Source organism: Capsicum annuum, chromosome 3, assembly GCF_002878395.1.
Source record: "Capsicum annuum cultivar UCD-10X-F1 chromosome 3, UCD10Xv1.1, whole genome shotgun sequence".
Classification (NCBI taxonomy): domain Eukaryota; kingdom Viridiplantae; phylum Streptophyta; class Magnoliopsida; order Solanales; family Solanaceae; genus Capsicum; species Capsicum annuum.
The window spans coordinates 261,824,854-261,847,825 of NC_061113.1; the positions used below are offsets into that span (position 1 = coordinate 261,824,854).

The 22,972-nt window shown below is 35.2% G+C and overlaps 3 protein-coding genes across 3 annotated transcripts; 1 reads left to right on the forward strand and 2 right to left on the reverse strand.

Annotated features, from left to right (window-relative positions):
- Positions 1 to 8,523: 8,523 nt before the first annotated feature.
- Positions 8,524 to 11,234, forward strand: LOC107862045 (putative receptor-like protein kinase At1g80870). Its single transcript, XM_016707486.2, has one exon. The coding sequence runs from the start codon at positions 9,008 to 9,010 to the stop codon at positions 11,111 to 11,113; it is 2,106 nt and encodes a 701-aa protein (XP_016562972.2). The 5' UTR covers positions 8,524 to 9,007; the 3' UTR covers positions 11,114 to 11,234.
- A 5,414-nt stretch (positions 11,235 to 16,648) lies between these two features.
- Positions 16,649 to 18,350, reverse strand: LOC107862046 (lamin-like protein). Its single transcript, XM_047409943.1, has 3 exons — positions 18,324 to 18,350; positions 17,255 to 17,528; positions 16,649 to 17,118 (listed from the first exon to the last, which is right to left on the reverse strand). The coding sequence occupies exons 1-3, from the start codon at positions 18,333 to 18,335 to the stop codon at positions 16,772 to 16,774; spliced, it is 633 nt and encodes a 210-aa protein (XP_047265899.1). The 5' UTR covers positions 18,336 to 18,350; the 3' UTR covers positions 16,649 to 16,771.
- Positions 17,833 to 20,589, reverse strand: LOC124897221 (pentatricopeptide repeat-containing protein At1g80880, mitochondrial). Its single transcript, XM_047409942.1, has 2 exons — positions 19,844 to 20,589; positions 17,833 to 19,428 (listed from the first exon to the last, which is right to left on the reverse strand). The coding sequence occupies exons 1-2, from the start codon at positions 20,431 to 20,433 to the stop codon at positions 18,390 to 18,392; spliced, it is 1,629 nt and encodes a 542-aa protein (XP_047265898.1). The 5' UTR covers positions 20,434 to 20,589; the 3' UTR covers positions 17,833 to 18,389.
- Between the last annotated feature and the right edge of the window lie 2,383 nt (positions 20,590 to 22,972).

The following is a 22,972-nucleotide window of genomic DNA, read 5'->3' on the forward strand; positions in this document are numbered from 1 at the left end:
GTTTGTTACAATGTACAGTGCAAGGCACGTGTAGTCTAGTTGGTTAGTTAGGTAACTTAATTAGATGAGTTAGTTAGCTTGAATGGTAGGTCCCTCTCTAGATCATCATTGTTGATCCTCAACATGGTATCAGAGCCCGCGATCAATGGCTGAATGTGTAGATACTAGTTCACTATGCATCATCATCTCTGATGATTAAGTGCAACTGAGTGGTCACAGAACGAGTGCACTGATCAAAACAACACAAGAGCTAGGGTTTACAGTTTGTAAGTAGAGATTTAGTTCGTGATACTCTTGTGTGCTAGAGTGGGAAAATTTCTCGAATACACAACAATGGCGACAACTGGAAATCCACAAACGAGCAATACAACTAGCTCAGGTGGGGGGAGAAACAGTCATCGATGCCAATCATCCTCTACATCTTTATGCTTGTGACACTCCAGGTAGCTCTCTAGTCTCAATTCAGTTAACAGGCTCTGAGAATTACGCGTTATGGAGTAGGTCAATGAAGATAGGATTGTTAGGTAAAGGGAAATTGGGCTTTGTTACTGGATAAAGCTCGAAAGATAAGTTTTCTTCATCCTTGTATGATCTCTGGGAAAAGTGCAATGCTATAGTACTCTCTTGGATCATGATCTCAGTTAGTAGGGAGTTATTAAGAGGTATAGTATATGCGAGTAATGCTCAACAAGTATGGAATGACTTCAAGGAGAGGTTTGACGAGGTTGATGGATCCAGGATCTTCTATCTACCTAAGGAAATCACTACACTAAATCAAGGTGTCATGTCGGTGTCAATGTATTTCTCTCGTTTAAAGGAGTTGTGGATGGAATATGATGCACTTATGCCATGCCCTGGATGTACTTGTGAGGAGTCTAAAACATATGCTGCACACTTTGACTATTAGAGACTGATGCAATTTCTGCTAAGGCTGAATGAGTCGTACAACCAATGTAGGAGTCAAATTATGATGCTTGATCCTCCTCCTAGTGTGAATAAAGCTTACTCCCCTGTGATGGTTGAGGAGAGTCAGAGACTGCTGGGAAAATCTACTCTAGGAGCTGGAGGATCTGCTAAATCCAGTGATGCAAATGATGCCCTGGTGTTCTTTAGTGGAAAAGGGAAGTTCACTTAAGAAAATGAAAGTTTTAAACCTAAGAGAACAAGTCATTTGCATTGTGACTACTGCAATAGAGGTGGTCACACCAGTGACACGTGTTATGCTCTATATGGTTATCCCTCTGATTGGAAAGGGAAAAAGAAAACACTCATTGGCTCAACCTCAGGAACAGGTAGTCTTGGTAAAGGTCAACATCAAAATGTTCAATCCAACAGTACCACTCTTAGACCCATACAGTTCATGCATAAACAAGGATCTGGACATTTTTCTTCCAACAACTCTTACAAAAATTCTCATGCTCTTATGAATAATCTGCAGCCTAACCAGTTTATGCAGCCTCAACAGTATAATATGCCTCCATACTCATATGTACCACAACAACAACTATCTCAGTTCTCTCCTGAGCAGTACCAACAGTTGCTACAGTTGATAGACAAAGATAAGGAGCAGTGTGATAATGGAACCACTGTGGCTTCAGCAGGTATGGTTAAGTGTCTTAACTGCTCCACAACTAATGATAAGTGGATTGTTGACTCTGGAGCATCTAAACACATGGTTAGCACACTTAACTTCCTGTATAATTCACACATGCAACAAGGATTGGTTCACTTACCTACTGGTGCTAATGCTCAAGTTAGCCATATAGGAAATTCACACATTCTTGGAGGTCTTGAGAACACAGGGGTCCTGCATGTGCCTGAGTTTAAATTCAACGTTTTGTTTATTCCAAAACTGACAAAAGAGTTGAACTACTGTGTTATTTTTTATCCTTATTTCTGTGTCTTTTGGGACATCTTCAGTAGGAAAGTGAGGGGGATTGGAAAACTTGAGAATGATCTCTATATAGTGAATGTTGATTGCTTACTGAAGAATCAAGCACCTCAAGTTAAGTCCTATGATGTGCATATACATACAGCTTCTAATAATGTTGCTACCACTACTTCTGCAGCCTCTACTAGTCAAAGAAAGGACTTAGCTCTCTGGCACAATAGACTAGGTCATGCTTCTCTTACCACTCTAAGAAAACTCAGTTGTTTCAAATGTATTTCTGCTAAGTTTGATGGTCCTGCTATGGACCTGTGCACTGTATGTCCTTTGGCTAAACAATCAAGGAAACCTTTTCCTTTGAGTACCACCACTACATCTGCTTGTTTTCACTTGTTACATGCTGATGTCTGGGGTACCTACACATGATGGTAAAAGGTATTTTTTAACATTAGTTGATGACTATTCCAAATACACTTGGATAGTTCTGCTTAATTCCAAGTCTGAAGTCATAGGGGCTCTCAAAAACTTTCTTATCATGATCAAAAATGTGTTTGATACTTCTATTAAATGTCTAAGGTCTGACAATGGTTGTGAGTTCTTCAACACTGAAATGACTACCTTACTTCTATCACTTGGTATTTTACATCAAAGCTCTTGTGTCTATACACCTCAACAAAATGGTGTTGTAGAGAGGAAACATAGACATATTCTAGACACATCCTGGTCTCTTAGATTCCAGTCTCATGTACCTCTTCATTTTTGGGGAGAATGTGTTCTTACCAGTGTGTATCTCATCAATAGATTGCCCTCTATTGTCCTTAAGGGCAAGACCATTTGAATATTTGTATCAGTCTGCACCTTCTCTTGAACATCTTAGAGTTTTTGGTTGCCTGGCTTATGCTACTGATGTAAAGAGAGTGGATAAATTTGAATCAAGGGCCATTCCTGCAGTATTTCTTGGTTACTCACACCTCCAAAAAGGGTACAAACTTATGGCCTCACACACCAGGGAGTTCTTAGTCAGCAGAGATATAGTGTTCAAGGAAAATGTGTTTCCCTTTCAACAACTAAGCTCTTCCTCACAAATCTTCCCTCCTCTTTTGTTCCATGATACTACTGAGGCTCAGTTAGTGCCCTTGGTAATCCCTGCATCCTCCATTTCTGCCACTACTGATCTTGCTGCTCCAGGTTCAACCCTCAGCTCAGTTCAAGATGTTCCTCTTCCTGCACTTGTTATTACTGAATCAGCTGGTCTGCCCCCTTCTTCTTCAACTAGAAGGGCTTACACTAGATAGACTAAACCTCCTATTTGACTTAAAGACTATCAAACTAAAAGGTCTAAAGCTAACTCTACTTGTCTATATCCCATATCTGACCATGTGAGCTATGCTGCACTCACTCCTTCTTATTGTGCTGCTCTAACAGCTTACTCCTCAGTACATGAACCTACTTCTTTTGCTGATGCTTCCATGGATCCTAAGTGGATTGAAGCTATGAATTCTGAAATGACTGCAATTGAGGCTAATAATACTTGGACTATATTTGATCTACCCCCTGGTAAGCTTTTCATTAGTTGTAAATGGGTGTTCAAGGTTAAGTATCTAGCATCTGGTGCTGTTGAAAGATACAAGGCAAGACTTTTTGCCAAAGGATTTAATCAAAAAGAGGGACTAGACTACTCAGACACCTTCTCACCACTGGCTAAAATGATTACTGTGAGATCAGTTGTTGCTGTTGCTGCAGTTAAACACTGGTCTGTGATTCGGATGGATGTTCACAATGCCTTTCTGCATGGTGACCTCATTGAAGATGTGTATATGGTTCTTCCTCATGGTTTTTGCAGACAAGGGGAGATTGGTAAGGTCTGCAAACTGCAAAATCTCTGTATGGGATTAAGCAAGCCCCAAGGCAGTGGAACTTGAAATACAAAGTCATTATGACTACTTTATATATACAAGGACAGTAGGGAAGGATCTAGTCATAGTTCTATTCTATGTTGATGATCTGTTAATAACTGCCCCTAACAGCTGTAGCAGACTGATTGATCAAACCAGAAGTGATCTCAAGCTTAAGTTCAAGATGGAAGACTTGGGCCCTTTAAAGCTCTTTCTTGGCATTGAATTTGCCAGGATCAAGGAGGGGATCGTTATGAACCAAAGAAAATATGCTCTAGAACTCATTTCTGAGCTAAGACTGAGTGGAGCTAAGCTAGTGTATGAACCACTTGATCTAAGCTTAAGATTGACCTCAATTGACTATGATTCACATGTAAACAACTTAGGGGAAGATCCAGTGGACAGGACACTGAAAGACATTGGTAAATATCAAAGGCTAGTTGGAAGGTTGTTGTATTTGACAATGACAAGAGTGGACATCTCATTTGTTGTACAAGTTTTGAGCCAGTTTATGCATACACCAAAAGAGTCATATGGAAGCTGCTATCAGAGTAGTGAAATATGTTAAGACTTCACCAGGTCTTGGCTTGTTCATGCCATCTCAAGGATCAGATACTTTGATAGCATTCTGTGACTCAGACTGGGGAACTTGTCTACAAACTAGAAGGTCTGTGACTAGGTACTTGGTTAAATTTAGGATTGCCTTGGTGTCTTGGAAGTCGAAGAAACAAGAGACAGTAGCTAGGAGCTCAGCTGAAGCAGAGTTCAGAAGTATGGCATCAACTGTGGCTGAAATTACTTGGCTTATAGGCCTGTACAAGGAGTTGGATGTTAAGGTTCATCAACCAGTAAACTTGTTGTGTGACAGCAAAGCTGCACTACAAATTGCTGCCGACCCCATCTTTCACGAGAGAATAAAACACTTTGACATTGATTGTCACTTTGTCAGGGAGAAACTGGTGCAAAAAATGATTCAAACTCATCATGTATCAACTAAGGAACAACTAGTTGACTTGCTTACTAAGAGCCTAGGCAAGACTCAACATACTCATCCTTTATCCAAGCTGGGAGTGAAGGATCTGTTTCACTCATCAGCTTGAGGAGGGGTGTTCAACACTATTAGTGAAAGAGTTAGTTACACTGTTGGTGCAAGTTTGTTACAATGTACAGTGCAAGGCACGTGTAGTATAGTTGGTTAGTTAGGTAACTTAATTAGATGAGTTAGTTAGCTTGAATGGTAGGTCCCTCTATAAATAGAGGTGTAAATAGTGTGTGACGGTTGGATTATTGTGATTGAATAAAGTGGGTTCATATTCATTCTTCTTCTTCTTCTCTGAGCTAAACTCTGCTCCATGGATCATCATTGTTGATCCTCAACAGCTGAAAGCTTGGTAAATGGCTAAGGGCATGTTAGATAAAGAGCCCGGAAACTATATTTTGTCACTATAAAGTCGCTCAAATTTTTAGATAATCTCTTAAAAAATAACTATGTCCGGAAATCAACTCAATCTCACTGGAATTGTATAGAAAAAATGTACACACGACAAGTGCCACTAAGAAGTTATTTTTTTCACATTTGGTAAAAGTTATCACCGAGTGACTTCCATTGAACCAACGTAATATGCTTGGTCTTCATTGAACTTCAAGTTATCAAATAGGAATTGTCTTTATATGTTTAGGTAGATTGGAATGAATTCACCAGAATAATTTAAATGGAGTTCCACGAGGAATGAACTCTGGCAAGCTGGTAGAGTAGAAATTAGTATCTTCATGCCACTAGGAAAGCACATGAATATCCTAACCATTTTTTCTATTAATTTACACCATAAAGGCTGCCCAACTCGAACAAAATGAAAATGATATTACCCTATAGACTAATAAAATTTTCCTTTTGAAGGAAAGAAGATACTTTTTATTTCTGCATTCTCTTCATTAGTCACTGACCCAAAAAAAAAAAGAAAAGGAGATATGAAGCCGGACTAATTCAAATTTCAATTTCCATCAATTTACCAATTCGACTAAGGTAATAATGAAACGAACCTCTACTAATTAGCAAGCGTGGAAAATTATTGAAGTATGTTGTGTTGGAATATCATGATTAGAAGCGTCTGTTTGTCACTGTTCCCAGAAGGGTAAAGCATAAAGCAAAAGGCAAAATGGTTGCTCGTGCATATTTTCGGTGAACACGACTAGACATCTGATTTTACACCGGCCCATAAAGTTGGCTAACATTAAACCAAAAAGAAGAAGAGAATTTTGAGGACAAAAGTTAAAAAGAGTTGTAATTGGCAACAAGAAATAAAAGCAATATATATAGTCTCTTGCTGGTGAGAATGGTCCCATGGCATGTTCTTTTGCTTACTACTACTACTACTGTCTAAGCACAAGAAAGCAACTATAGGTTCAATATCATTTTCAGCTCTTTTTTTTTTTTTTTTAACCCTCTCCATGAGCTTTCACTTCTTTACTTCCTTGGAATGACTTAAATCAGCAATATTAAAGTTGACGATGAAGGATGTTTATCATATGCACAACCCTTCTTGTCGTGTTAAGTGGTATTTATTGTCACAAATGGACGTTAAGTGATACTCCTTTAAAGTTCTCCTTTCAATTTCAAATTAATTTTCACTTTGAATTATTCAACCAATATCCATGTATACTCAATATATAAACTTCTACTCAAGGGTGGTGTGTTCGATCTTGCCATTATACTGATACCTACCACCTCATGTGTGTCTTCATCAAGTATATACATGAATACAGCCAAATAAATCCTTGGTACACATGGCCACTAGCTATCACAACCTATATTTTACATCTCCACAACAAAACAAAACAAAATAAAACCAAGTAGTAATAATAATACAAACTAAGGAGGCCAGGGTGACTAATCATCAAGTCAATCAGTAAAATAATGCAAATACTATAGTATAGTAAAGTAGCTTTGCTTGAAAAGCAAAAATAGAAGTGGGCTTATATTATGGAGATAGAGACATGCACAATAGCATAGACAAAATTAGAGAATGAAGATAAGGAGACAAAGCATCTGCATCCATTCAGTTGCCATATGCCCCTTTACAATTTCAATTTGCTTCTCTTTTAGGATATCCAATTATGACCCATCATCTTTTTCCTTTTTTACTTTTCACCCTCCCCTCCAAAATGCAAAATCATAGTTTTGTTTCTTTTAGTTTTACTTTTACTTTTTTTCTGTTTTCACTACAATATTCATGCATGGATCCAATGCTCATTTTAGACCAACTCTGACATCTCCATATCTTTTTTCGCATTAGTTTAAAAATGGAAGAAACAAATAGTTGACACATTAGTGAAAAAATATAAGACTACTATGTATGAAATTATTACAAATAACAACAAATTTTTTAATAATTTCTTTGTTTCTATTCATGTGTTGTAGTTTGACCGAATATCTTATTTAAGAAAGAAATGAAGATTTCTTAAATTCATAATTTAAATGTGTCATAATATTGTATAGTAATTATAAAAGTTGAGTTTTTTCGAATAAAATTGAAAAATAATGTAACATAAATCTTTTCGTGTTTTACTCAAGTGTTTTTATCGTACGTGGTTGCATTAGTATGACTAACCAATGAGAATAAATGATAACTCACATGAAAGTAATTCCTCTGCCAAATTTGGAATTTCAGAATTGAAGAGTGTTGGTGCAATAATTACACCAAGACAAAGTCATCACCTAAAGTATCTGGTCCTCATCAAGTTCAAATCATAAAGATCTGCAAAGAAAATTCTATCTTTAAAATGGAGTAGTATATTGTACTCTCATAAACAAATGAATTTAGATCCTAATTCAAGATTATATAAGAATTAAGACCATTCATTTATCAACCGATGGGAGAGTCTTCAACATACTTTAGAAAGAACTTTTTACGTCATAATATATATTTAATAAATTTGTCTTAAACAGAAAATGAAAGTTGAAACAATATCAACATAGTATTAGTATTAATATGCTCTTTTGAAAATCTTGAATAGGTGCTTTGCTATATTACAAACTTAATAACATGCACATCTGTTCTTTCCATTCTTGTCTCAATTTGCTTAAGTCGTCCTTTCACTTCATTAGTGGGAAAGCATCTTATAATAAACAACATATATAGTGACTCTATTTGTCAAGATTTTATCTTTTCTAAAAGTTAGATTTATGTGCTTACTTCAAAAAGCTCTACCTTTAAAGCCTCAAACTTTTGTCTTTACTATTCTTTAGTAAGTTCTTAAAATTAATCCAACTAAGATCTGAACTAAACAACTAGCTAGTATACATTAATTACTTCCACTTATATGTGTATTTTGAATCATCAAAGACAAGATATTATTAGATACTTCGTTGAATCTGAGATTAGTCTTGGATCAACTAGGAACAGTATCATATAGTTTTCCAATTCTTTAGAAGATTTAACTTATATGCAACTAGAATGTAAAACAATTTCCACATTATCAGATCATTACATTTTAACAGGTACTTATTACCAAAGAAGTTGTAAAGTAGTATATTGATATGTAAAATTCTTTGTACTCTAGTCCTCTCCTAGTGATATTTAAAGGGATGTCAGTAGATCTCCTTCATCTAATCCCTTCTCAATCGAGCTCGCCGTAAATAAAAAGACTAGTTTACCCCCAGAATCTAGATGGCACGTAGGCCACAATTTCCTGCAAACAAAAATAAACAAAACATGCACTCAGAGCACTATACTCCCAACACACCACAATCACTTTTATTTCCCCTTGATACTGCAAATTCTTTCTTACTAGTCAAAAGCATTTCTGGCCTTCTGGGTCCCCCCTTTATCCCCCACCCCAGCCCCACCCACCCCCCAAACTCCCCACTGTTTCAGTATTTCACCAGGGAAAAAGACTTTCACTAATTCTCCTTTGCTTTTTTAATCATTATCATCCCTCAAACTTCAACTCGATCAAACTAACATCATTAAAGTAGTACAAGTAACATAGAAAAAATTCAAGACTCTTTATTCTACTACCCAGTAATTACTATTCATTATACTATTCCATCAAGAACCATTTATGACATTGTACTAATCCTCAAATGATTATCCAACTGTAAAGCAAAGAGAAATCTCTTATACTCACCCCTTTCAAAAATATAACTTAACAAAAAACTCTTCAACCTAAGCAAAATCCTCAAAGTTCTCAACTTTCATCTCCATTTCTTGAACCTTGACAAACAATGACTTCAAGACAGCCAATTCCTTCAAATCCAAAACCCATGTCAAGCATAATTTTCCTCATCATTACAACCTTAGCTTCACTTATAATCTTGTTTGCCATTCTTTATTTTCTTTACTATCTTTGGTACTCTTTGGTGCATCGTTCACGTACTAATCCTTTTGATTCTAATGCACCCCTTGTTAAGCTTCACAGGTTCAGTTACAAAGAGCTGAAGTCAGCAACTGAAGGTTTCAGTGATGCCACTTCTATTGGTAAAGGGGGATCTGGAACTGTATTTAAAGGAATTCTTAAAGATGGGAAGTTGGTTGCTGTTAAGTTATTGGACTCTGGTTCATTCCAAAGTGAAAGGGAGTTCCAGAATGAGCTGAATATTCTTGGTGGGATAAAATCTCCTCTTGTAGTTTCACTTCTTGGTTATTGTGTAGAGAAAAGTAAAAGACTTGTCGTCTATGAGTATATGCCTAATAGAAGTCTGCAAGAATCACTTTTTAATGAGTCAAGTTTGTGTATGAATTGGGGTAGAAGGTTTGATGTCATTCTTGATGTTGCTAGAGCATTGGCATTTTTGCATCTTGATTGTGACCCACCAGTGATTCATGGGGATGTTAAGCCTAGCAATGTGTTGCTTGGTTCAGAGTACAGGGCTAAGCTTTCTGATTTTGGGTTGTCAAGATTGAAACTTGATGAGGAATTTGGTGTGGATATGTTTAGTCAAGAATTGGGAAAGAGTCAAGACCTTTCTGGGAATTTAGGGGGAATGACTACAGGCACTGAGACTCCAACACCAATTGGGACACCTATGGAGAGTCAAGATGAGGTAGATTTTGCGATGGCTTTACAAGCCTCTTCATCTTCCAAAGGTAGTAAAATTTTCCAAAATATTAGACCCTTTGGCTTCAACTCTGCTGCCCAAAGTTTGAGTTTCTTTAATGAGAATGATGCCACAACTAGGAATGCCAAGGGGAAGGAAGTATCAGTTACTGAAAATGGGGTAGCAAGTTGTGAAGAGGAGCTGAGCAATATTGATCATAAGAAGGAGTTGGACTTGGGTGGTGGAGATGATAAAGCAAGAAATATGAAACAATGGGGTAAAGATTGGTGGTGGAGACAGGATGGTAGTGGTGAATTATGTAGCAAAGATTATGTAATGGAGTGGATTGGAAGCCAGATTTGCCCATCAACTGATCCTGAGTGGGACTTAGAAAAGAAATGTTCTCCTCAGAATGCCAATTCGGATGTTTCAGCACCCCAGAGTAAATTTGAGGAAGTTCAAGAAACCACATTACAAGAACAAGAGCCAGAAACTCCAAAGAAAGAGCCTGAGAAGGAGATAGCGGGGAAAACGTGTAATAAGAAGCCTAGGAAGATGAAAGAGTGGTGGAAAGAGGAGCACCTTGATGAACTAAGCAAGAAGAGTAAGAAGGCGAAGAAGCTAGGAAGTTACTGTAAGAAGCGGTTCAAGATTCCACATCTTGATATTGGTAAACGCTTTCGATTCAAGAGAAAGAGGAGAAAATTCGGAATGCAGGACCAGAATGAAGATGATCCAGATGCAGAATTCAGTTTTAGAAAAGGTTGGAAGAGAAAGCATACGCGTTCAATGGGGAGCGATATGTGGAGTGGTGATCTATTCAGTCGAGAGCTGAGCAGCACGACGAGCATGAGAGGTACATTGTGCTATGTTGCACCAGAATATGGAGGGTGTGGATACTTAATGGAAAAGGCTGATATTTACAGCTTTGGAGTTCTTGTCCTTGTAGTAGTCTCCGGTAGGAGGCCATTACATGTCCTTACTTCGCCAATGAAACTCGAGAAAGCAAATTTGATAAGCTGGTGTAAGCAGCTAGCTCATGCTGGAAATGTGTTAGAACTTGTTGATGAAAGACTAAAAGATGACTACGACAAAGAGCAAGCAACTCTTTGCATCAACTTAGCACTTGCTTGCTTACAGAAAATGCCCGAATTGCGGCCTGACATCAGCGACATTGTCAAGATTTTGAAAGGTGAGATGGAGTTACCATCTCTCCCTTTCGAATTCTCTCCCTCCCCGCCTTCAAGAACGTTCAGCAGATCAAGAAGACGACAGACAAGTTATGCAGAATAGGCTTGTTTTCGAAATTATTTCTCCTTTTTGAGAAAATTTAACGTGTGTGTACGTTGAGAATCAATTGTTTTTAATGTAAATATGATGAGTGTTCTTGAAATTGATTAATAACTGCAGTCAACATTGTTGTAACATAACATAAAAGACCATCCTAACTTGTTAAAATTTCAAATTCCTTTAGCAGAAAACTTCTAATTTGTTCTATTTTCTTTTACTAATGTACAGTAAAAGGAGTGTTAAATGGAGGGAAAACACAACACATTATTAGCTTCTACTTTGACTTAACTTCAAATATTTTTTTTCTATGATGATAGTTTGGTCCACTTAATAAAAATATCCACAATTTATGGCAGTTCCTCAATTACTTCATGTTTGGTGTACAATTTTGTTTTGGACCAGTGGCGGAATCAGATTTTTAGTTAAGGATATTCATATTTTTCTTTGGGCAAAGAACTGTTTAAAAAACAAAGAAAATAAAGCACTGTTGGACCTGCCAAGGTTCAAAATCGAGTTGTTGATGCAGAAATGCACACTCTTGACCACTGGACTATGCTTCTCTACCTTGTCAAGGGTGTGCAACAACATGTATATAACCATAAATATCTATATTTAACCTATATATTCGAAAAAAATTCCAACGAAGGATGTTCATCTGACCGTCCTTCATTGGCTGTGGCTCCACCACTGGCCAAGACCAGACAGGACCACTATAAATACTAAAAGAATTCGATCACCTAACTTCTTAATTCTTACAAATAAAAAAAATCCAGTAGCTTCTTCTTCTTTCTTTTTCTAATTCAAATTTGCAAGGAGTGTAAAACAACAACATACTTAGTATAATCCTACAAATAAGATCGGCAAAGAGTAGAGAATTCTTGATAGATTCTCGGCTCAAAAAAAGTATAATTAAAATTCAAAGCAGGATTGAAAGGAAACTAAACTAGCAAAATAGCAAACATACAAAGAGCAAATGAAAATTTATGAGTATGAACGGGAAAAGACTATAGATTCTTAAAATCAAACGAAATCAAATTTATACATAATTGCCCATTATTAATTGCAGAAAATATTGTTTATGCGTTAAATAAAAATATTTTAGACTTTTTCTAGGGTGAGTAATATTCTCTAGTTATATTTTTATTATATTGATAGTGAAATATTAATGTTGACTATTACATGCGTTATCTTCTTATCCTTCGAAAAAGAATGTCAAATGACATCTAATTATATTGTGTACTTATTAGCTTAAAGTAAACGATGATTAGGACATTTCAAACAAATCTAATTAATTAGTTAGTTAAAAATCTTTTTAGCAGATCTGTTTTTGGTGATACTGGTATGCACATTGGAGTTCTACTGTTTACTTCAAACTGTAATTAGAATATAGTTTGGTAGAAACAAGAGTTGGTAGATGAACTTTATAAATTTTGTCTTGGTAAAAGGATTTCTTGAGATTCTATTAGCATTTTTAATTCACTTATCTCCCATATATATGCTGTTATTTGATAATTTGCATTAATTATAATACTACTAAATCCTTTCTTGATATTCCATTAGTCTAATTAATAAAATATTATTAGGAGACTAATGGCGTGTGAGTTTTCAAGATAAGCACGCAACAATTAAGTTATTCATGGGGTGAAACACTCAGCTTAGTGGATGAGGGTCATTTTCTCTTAAATTAATAATAATACATTAGTAGTAGTATTCCAATAGAAGAAGACAAGTCTGAGCCTTGACACTATTTCAGAATAGGGTAGCTATTGTTAGAGTTTTTTTTTTTTTAGTCTGATTTTCTTACTATATTTAAATTTTATTTTTTTTAGAAGGAAAATAAAAGTTACCATAATTACTTTTAAATTTTCTGAAAGAAAAAATATAATTCTTTTTCATATTTGGCTAACCTCTTTCTTGGAGGAAAGGTTTTGGACCCCTTTTCATACCATAATACAATAGCATCCACGATTTAGTCTTTTAGGGGTCGTTTGGTAGAGTGTATTGGAATGTTTATGTATGCATTAGTTTAATGTGTATTAGTAGTACCTTGATTGGTATACCTTTTTACCCTATGTACACTCTATTGTGTATTGAGGTGTGTATTACTAATATCTCAAAATTCATGGCATTAGTAATGCAATGGATCTAATGCGTGCATTAACATGCTTAAAGACCCTATTACCCCTCAAAAAATTTTCCGCATCCTTTCCAACATATATATTGAGGATATTATGTAAAAAAAATAAATATGTAATTCATATTTTTTTTAATACATCGAACCAAACACTGCATAAAAAAAATATAAGCATAACTAACACAAGCATTACTAATATACCATATTTTGCATTATTTTTATACACTCTACCAAACGACCCCTTAAGATTTTCGTTTAGAAATCTCTCATTAGTTTTATGTTTTTTAATATTAGATTTTATATGTAGGCCAATTGCCCAAATCATATAATAAAATTATGTTTTTAGAATTGTTTTTCGTTGTCATCTTATTTATCTTCTCATTGTCTGCAACAATTAACTTCCGTATGACGCCCTCTTGATTTCAAACCCAACAAGTGGTATCAGAGCTTACGGTTCAATGGTCCAATGGTGTGATGAGACGAGATTAAACAGGTTCAAAGCGATTTCAAAATCAAGCTGCAACTAATTTAATGATAATGAGATATATGTCCAAAAGCTACATGTGGAGATAATTGTCAATCATATTTTCAACAATCCTGTTGTCAGATATTTGAAAATAAAGCTCAATTTTAATCCTGCAAAAGGGCTCCAATATTTTTAACCCGAAAAGGGCTAATATATTTTTTAACCCCAAAAGCTCTGTTTTTAAACATGTCAAATAACAGTGATATATGAAGAATGAATATCATGCACAAGAAGAAAGAGGATCAAGAATATTTTGAAGAAAATCAAGCAAAAAATGAGAGATTTGTTAGGGTTTTTGCCCTGATTTTCTTACTATATTTAAGTTTTATTTTTTCTTAGAAGTAAAATAAAAATTACCATAATTATTTTTACTTTTCCTAAAAAAAAAATACAATTCTTTTTCCATATTTGGCTAACCTCTTTCTTGGAGGAAATAGAAGACCCCCTTCTCATGCCATAATATAATAGCATCCACGATATAGTCTTTTAAGAGTTTCATTTAGAGGCAGATTTTCTCTCTCATTAGTTTTATGTTTTTTAATATTAGATTTTATATATAGGTCAATTGGTCAAATCATATAATAAAATTATGTTTTTAGTAATATTTTTCGTTGTCATCTTATTTATCGTCTCATAGTTTGCAACAATAGCTTCCGCATGACGCCCTCTCGATTTCGAACCCAACAGCTATCACATTAATGGTTTATATTCGAAGGCAAGCATGTGATAGTTTGCAATGGATTTTACATGTTGTATTTTGTTTTTGTTTGGACTATGTTAATTCATTATTGTAATATTTCATGCGCAAAAACGAAGATCTTACAATTAATCCTAATCCTCTATATACTAGTTCAACGATATTAATTATATTTGAGATGGCAAAAGAACTTTGTTGCGAAAAAAGTATATAAAGTCAAATAAGGATATTTTTATAAATAAATATTTCTTTTATAGAAATTATGTGAGATATATTATTTCTAATTCATCAAACCAAACAATGTATAAGAAACAATATCAGCATAACTAATACAAGCATAACTAATGCACTATATTCTGCAATTCTCTTATACACTCTATCAAACGACCCGTAATGGTTTATATTCGAGGGCAGGCATGTGATAGTTTGCAATGGATATGCACTTTTGCCCCTATGTTATTTAGATCTTTAATTTTTACTTTTTAAGGTAAATAACTCTTTCATAGAGCATATATTTATATTTTTGCTTCATAATATCTCACAGGTTATATTTCGCGACTTGTGTCCGACTAATAAACAGAAAAACAAAAAAGTAAAGACCAGCCTATTTAAAGCACAGACTACGAGATTGTAATAAGTAAAAATAACATAAATCTTAATCTTATTAGAATTATTTACACTCTCTTCCACTTCCTTAATTACTTTACTCTCTCTCCCGATTCATAGACATAACAAGGGCAACATATACATAGAAACCTTTGTATATGACAAGGTCGGCATATGCATAACAAGACTGATTCTTACACATAACAAGTATGACAAAGCCGACATAAACATAACAGGGCTGACATATACATAGAAGTTATGTATATGTATTTTTAGAGAGAAATGAGATTTTTGTAATATATTTGGAGAGATAGAATTTTTTTTGTAATAAGTGAAACTTAAGTTGTGGATTTATGTTCCACGGCTGAAAATGGGCAACATTTAAAGATCAAGTTTGAATGGGCCCATCTATTAAATGGACTTGGACTAGAATCACTGGTATCAAGTTCTTGCACGGGTTGGCCATATTTTGAGATGGTCTTTAAGCTTCAAGTTTGTTCAGTAGTAATGTAGGCCCTAAAAAAAAAATAGGAAAAAAATTCATAATACCACTTATCTTAATTAAACTACATAAAATTTCTCTATTTTTTATTAATTACTCAAGTTTTTTTTTTTTTTCAAAACAGTCGAATACATCTATCAATCCATAATTTTTCAAATACATAATTTTAAATATATATCTCCTTTTGATCTAATTATTGTATTATGTATTTTGATCAATAGTTTTAGAAATTGATGTACCTCAATAATCAAAATTATATATTTTAACTTCATAATTATGTATCCAAGTAAAAATTGAAATAATTAATTGTTACATTCTTAAGTTCAGAATTATTTATCTCAATTTCAAAATCATGTATTCAAATTATATATCCAGATGCTAATTATATATCCAAAAATTATTAAATAAGAGATTGTTTGTAACTCAACAAAGGCCAAAGAGTAGAGATAGAAAGTAATTAAGAGATGAATTTATTAAGCTTTCCCAAAAAATTAAGATCACAATTTGAGAGGCAAATATTGAAAAACACCCAAAATAGGGGTAATATTACGAATGACTCCTCGGTATCAGCTAGTATAATTTTCATTGGTTCTCTATGGAATAATTGTTTGGTACATTTTTTTATTTTTACTTTCTCTGTTTTTAAATAATTGAATATTATTGACTTGATACTTTTCTTTAGAAAATATTTATTAGGGAACTTATTTTATCAGATTAATTTTATTAATTATGTTTGAAAATATAAATTTAATTACATATATTTTATGTCATTATTTTAATAATAAAATAAAATTAAAAAATATTTTTTTAATTTTATAAATGAAAGACTGGTAAGCTAATGAAGTAAAATGATACATGGAATAACTATCCCGTCTATCCGGCTTAAAGCATGTAATATATAGTAAGTGGTTTTTCTCTTTTGCCTTTTTTTAATAAAAAATGTCATTAGATTTCTTCTTCTTAATAAATTTGGCCATTTTAATGGGGGGTAAAGTTGAGAGCACATTTAAAGAAACAATAATTAAGAGAAAACTAGCAAGAACAAAAATCCCTTGAAATTAAAGAACAATAAGTGAATGAATAATAATATAATAAAAAATCAGATCCACACTTGATAGTTGACACTTCATAGTTCGTGGTAGTTTCAGAATTCAATCGAGCTAACAATCTCAAATAAAAAAGGGACCAAAAACTTGCTAGATCCAAACTGAACCGCATAATGTCAATCCAAAAAAGGCAAAACTCATCGCCAGTAGTGACCGAAAACCACGCGCCGCCGCCGGAGCAGCAGACTTTTCGGAGGAATGCCTAGGGACAATTGCAGACATCGGAGGAGTTGGAAGAGGATGAACGACCACCGAAACTTTCATGCCGTTTAAGCAACCACCGGTGCCACAAATGAAGTAGTACCTCTCTGTTTCGTTCAGCATAATGAAGTCTTTTCCGCTTGTCCAATTCCCCAATGCACCTTCTATAGTGCAGTTATCGTATCCAGTCTCATTCACTAAGAACACATTGTACTCCGTCTTCTTGTACCTAAAAGCTGTCACATATATACAGAGAGAAAAATTAGAGAAACAGTGGGTGGCTGTTCAAAATATGAAGGGCATTCAGTTCGGATAAAGAAATACTACTAACAAAGAGTGAAATATGAATAGTATTTGCAGTGTGATACGTACAGATATAATCACCAGCATAGAAGGTTTGGTTGTTGGCCCAAAGAGTGTAGTTGATGCCGGGGTTCCAGCCTTTGTTAGCTCCGACAATGTGGTCGGTGGCGTTGACGGTGGTGGCAACGGCGGCGAGGAGGAGGAGGAAGAGAACAGAGAGATCCATGTTGAGAGAGACGTTGACAGGAGCAAGTGATAGAGGCTCTGAGCTGGACGTGATTGGTTGAAGAAGCAAAGCCAGCTGAGAAAGTCCCACCTTTTGGCTGTACTCGACCCAGTGGCACTATTATATATGGATCCAAAGCAAATTAGGTGACCGTTATCTATAATACCCATATTCTGTTATTTTTATGGAAATAAATTATATTCTTTCCAAAAGTACAACAAACATACTCGGTGTTGGTGTTGTCCCACAAAGTGAAGCCCAGGAAGGGTGGAGGGGTAAAGAGGTTGTTTCCGTTATTTTAATTTCCAAAACTAGTGCTATTGAAAATCATTTTGTTAAAGACTCTGGAGACCACCAAAACATTTGGAATCATCTAAAACATAGTAAAAAAAATGACATTTGAACAACGCAAGCGGGATCACATTCAATGAGTATTGAAATTGATATTATCACATTCAATGAGTATGGTAGGACAATATCAATTTCAATCAAGTTGCAGGGACAGATAAATACTATACCAACTTTCAACAAGCTCAGTTATCCCAACCCATGTGTTTTATCTAACCAATTTGATCTCCTTTCTTGGAATATATAAAGACCCACGAACCAAAGACGTGGTCCCAGTGCTGGCATTGGTTACTGAAGCGAGATCAAGTAAAGAATGAGCACAAAAATGTCACTGATATGAGGAGCGATGAACCATGAAGGGCAACGCAATGCCAAGGTTGACAATGTAATAGATTTTGGCAATTTAAAGATGGTCTTGGAACACTTTTGTTTTGGCAGACCACATGTAATTAGTTCTGCATGTCCTCCAAAAGACATCTCTACTAGGCCACTCAGGGTATCTATATGAACCATCTAGAGAATAGTAACCAATTCTTTTTAGAAGCAACCAAGTTCGTAACCAACCTGGTCCAGCATGACAAATTTACGTATCAGGCTCGGATGAGCTACAATCCTTTAACCATCATTTTATTACCTTCTATATTTTTCACTTCTGACCACCTTGTGTCTCCCATGTTTCACCAGTTTCCCTTTTCTAGTATGTTCAGGATTTGACACATCTCCTTGTCCTCTTGAACCAGTTGGCTGAAAGAACTTTTGGAGACTTGGGTCATCAATTCCATTGGATTTCATCTCTGCATATAACTCTCTTGCCTTGGAAAATAACCTGTGCTCTAGAAGTCCACCCACCAAGAGAGAATAATGCGCAGACTCGGGCACTACCTCATACTGCTTCATCTCTACCCACATCTTCAATGCATTTTCAGGCTGCTTCAACTTCATAAATCTATCAAGAACTAACAGAAGGGTCCCCCTGTTTGGACCAACTCCAGCTTTTCTCATAGTGTTAAGAACTTCAACAGTTGCTTCTAGACTAACACTTGCAAGAAATGCATGGTACGTTTCAATAGTTGGACTGATATTGTCTTCCTCCATCAGAGCTAATATACTTCTTGCCTCACCCAACATAGATGATTCACATAGAGGACATACCATTAAGTTGTATGTACTAGAATCAGGACGCAGGCCCATATGTTTCATTTTGTCAATAATCTTAAGAGCTTCCTTCACACAATTCTCACAAGTCAGTACATATATCAAAGCATTATACACCTCCAGGCCTGGAACCCAACCCCGTTTCTGCATTTCATCATAAAGTCTTAGTGAATCGAACAAATTTCTAACCTTGGAGAAGCAGGAAATCATGTGGGCATATGAAGTACCATTTGGTTCAATACAACACTTGGACATTTCTCGCCATATTCTTTTGGCTTCAAATATATCAACCACTATATTGCACCATCCATTGAGAATAATATTAAAGCCATCAACTTCCAAGGGGAATAGCTTCTTATTGACAAGCATGAATTCTTCAGCTTCTTCAATAAAACCATGCTTGCATAGAATATTCAAGAATGTCAGTAATGTTCTCTGATCAGGAGACATACTGCACTTCTCCAAAATCTGGAATGTCTGTATAGCTTTACCCGAATTATTGGCAGCAGCATATCTGTTGGAATATCATGAATTACAACGTCAAACAACATCTCAATCAATTTATCATATTAATGAAACTATAGCATGGCATTTCATAGGTAATTTTTTTGGGAATATCTCTATATAAGTAGTACCTTAACTCTGAAAAATTGGACGAATACACCAACTATAACTATGAAACAGCTTTTCTAGCTTGATAGAGCGATATAGAGTAATATTTTCCGGTGAGACTAATGATATCTACCAAATGATGCTAAAATTCAGTGAGACGGTTAACACTGGCTTCTCAGCAATTGTGTAGATGAACTCACAAAAATTATAGAAAATCATGTCAAAAGTTACTTTGCAAGAAAATGAATTAGTTCAAATTCCAATCAACGGTATGCGTCAAAAACATTGAAAGGAGAAACAAGAGATTAGCTTTTTACCTATCAATCATGATGAGAACAGCTTCTTGAACATTTGTTGACATCTGTATACGATCACGGATCAAAGACCAAGCAGAACTAAATTTAGCACGATTGCCCAGAATCCATATCATCAAACACCACGTGTTTTCGTCAAGGCATTTGCATTTCTCACACCATCTGAATAGCAAATAAGCTAACTTCCACTGGTCTCTCAACTCCCAAATCACCAAAAATACCAAGTCGTGATTCGGCTTAACCCCACATTCATCAAGAAACAACATGGCTTCATCTCTAGAACCAAAATCACTGGCCTTTTGTACAATCCCAACAAATTCGCCAACGTCAAAATCAGTTCTTTCACGTAATGTATCCACACACTTATCGAAATTGATGATTTCGTAGCAAGTGGAATTGCCGGAGCTAAATAAAGTGTGCTTGGGTGGTACAGTAGAACAATGCCTAACAGATGGTTGACGAAATGCCACAAAGAAATGGCGCGTTAATTTTGCCTGTGCGGCAAACAATGAAGAATGCTGATAGCTGATTATATGCTTAATAGTTACGGGACGAGCACTATAGAGCTTTCGCGCTAGAGAGAGCAACCGCATTATTTCTCAGCTACAGAGGTAGTATTTTTTTTATCTCCAAGATATAAATTTGAAATCAATTAAGCTTTTATCATATTTTGGTACTATTGTAATTTGACTAAATATGAAATCTAAAAACATTCAGAAGGTTAATAGTTTAAAATTAACTTTTAAGTTTCGTAATCTTAAACATGTCATTTTATCTTTATTAAAATGATATCCTTAAAGGTAGAATATAAATATTTAAAATTTATATATAATACTAAAAGAAAATATTCTTGATGGATGAGACCAAGAAAAATAAAATATATACGGAAAAATTAAATGTAATGACTCTCACGGTCATTTTTCTTGTTCTCATATATTTTTTGATATTTAGAGATTTTTTATAGCCGTCCCAAGGTATTATTGACTTGTTGGGATTGATAGTTCGATTTTCAGGCGATTTGTTTCAGAATTTTAGTAACATCTAATATATTGTGAAATATTTGATTTAAATTGTCATTTGGTAAAAATATAATTTTGTACCCTTCTAAAATATTTTGATATTGGTAAAATTCTTTAAGTGATGATATATTTATATTATTTTATAATAGTAGTTTTTATAATGTATTAATATTTTAAACAAGGATAGTAAATCTAAAAATATTAAAATATCATTATTATATAATAGAGATTTTATTATAAATAACTTTCTATTAATTATGATATATTAAAAACATTATAAATTACTTTACCACGAAATGATGCAATACCAGAATATGAATATAACAGAGAGAAAAGGATGTTGCCACATCCCTCCACGTGGAATCTATGCCAAAAAGACACCAACTTTAAGTGGTGTCTTTTTTTTGGTAACCGGGATATATATATATATATATATATGTGCTTCAACGTCTTACAGGAAATTGTATGTTGGCAAGCCAACTGTACAAGCACCAGCAGTAGTAATAGTACACCTAGCGCTAGTATTTACAATCTGACAATTAGGATTAGTACTAGTAAACAAAATTTGGTCAGATGTATCTATTCTAACCCATCGGCAACTCAAGTTTCCATTTGCACCAACTCTCAAAATATCCTTTACGGATTCAGGAGGTTCCTAAAATAGTTGCATAGTAGTAGTAATATTCATCCGTGCCAGTGCATTAGCCAACTTATTTTGTTCTCTGTACACATGTTCCAGTAGCGGATTACCTAGTTTAAGCATCATGTACCTGCAATCAAACATTAAGGGTGAATCATCCTATGGTAGATTAGATACAGCTTGAACAATTGAAAGGCAATCCACATTAATTTGTAGTGGTGTAAAACAGTGTTGAATTGCAACATTCAGACCCAAAAGCAAAGCCTGAAGTTCCGCCTCTAAGGGGTTGGGGCTAAAGACCTTACTACTAAATCCTAGTAACCATTCACCATTTGAATTCCTAAATACCCCTGCTATATTAGTCATTTCTAAACTAGAAATAAAAGCCACATCCGTATTAAGCATAATAAAAGAAGATGCAAGAGGCTTCCACTTAACATAGATAGGCATAGTACACTTGATAGTTTTATGTTTGCCCGCTAAAAACCAATATTCTGTGGATAAAGCTAAGACATGAGCAACAGAGAGTTCAAAAGGAATATTCTGAAAAGTAGTTCTATTGCGCGCCAACCAAATAGACCAAAGGCAATAGGCTATGAGCACCTTGTTAGGAACATAAGATATAATTGGTTGGTGAGGCACCAGATTAATTAGGCAATGAAGCCACATGCCTGGATGTTGATACTCGAAAATTACCTCCCTGAGATGGTGAACTTGGGTTATGATATTGAGTTGTGCCCATAAGGGATCAACCGATTTGCAGTGGATGAAGAGATGGCTTGCGGTTTCTTCGGTCGACGAGTTACAAATCAAGAAGCACGATGAATCGATGCAACGAATGTGATAGAGGTAAGAAGCAGTTGGGAGTCGATTATGATTTAGAAGCCAAAGAAAATGCCTTAGTTTGGGTGGAACATCCAAATTCCAAATCCAGGAAAAGTCAACAGTAAACATGTTGGGATGGGTTGAGGAAAAGATGCCATTGTAACAGGAGCTGACAGTAAAAAGTTTTGAATTTGTCAAGCCTCATGCAATTTTGTCAGATAGAGTACTATAGCGAGATAAGTGGACGAGGTTTATGAGCGAAACAATATCCGTGGGGAGATCAAAGGAGAGGCGCGAGAAGGACCAACTATTAGCTACTCTATATTGAGAGACTTTGGATGAGATTTCATGCTCAGGAAGCGGGCCATGAATCAAATTTCGAAGCGGCGTATTTGGCGCTATCCAAGCGTCCGTGAGGAAATTAATATGCTCTCCATTCCCAGGCTGCCATTGAAGTCCGATTTGGCATTGGGCGTAGCCCAGAATGATTAAGTGGTGTCATTGTTATTTTAATGACAAATTATGGTAGGTATAGATATACGTGTTAAGAGATATAATATTTCACAATATAAATTGTATTCAACATTAGTTTAGATATTCTGTCCGTAGGAAATTATTATTATTATTGTTACTATTTTTTTCAAAGTT

Excerpts from the sequence above, each read along its gene's own strand:
- LOC124897221 (XM_047409942.1), bottom strand. The coding sequence starts at position 20,433 with ATGCGGTTGCTCTCTCTAGCGCGAAAGCTCTATAGTGCTCGTCCCGTA. Across the intron at positions 19,429-19,843 it reads GTTCTCATCATGATTGATAG|ATATGCTGCTGCCAATAATT; the intron begins GTAAAAAGCTAA and ends ATATTCCAACAG.
- LOC107862045 (XM_016707486.2), top strand. The coding sequence starts at position 9,008 with ATGACTTCAAGACAGCCAATTCCTTCAAATCCAAAACCCATGTCAAGC.
- LOC107862046 (XM_047409943.1), bottom strand. Across the intron at positions 17,119-17,254 it reads CTATGCTGGTGATTATATCT|CTTTTAGGTACAAGAAGACG; the intron begins GTACGTATCACA and ends TATATGTGACAG.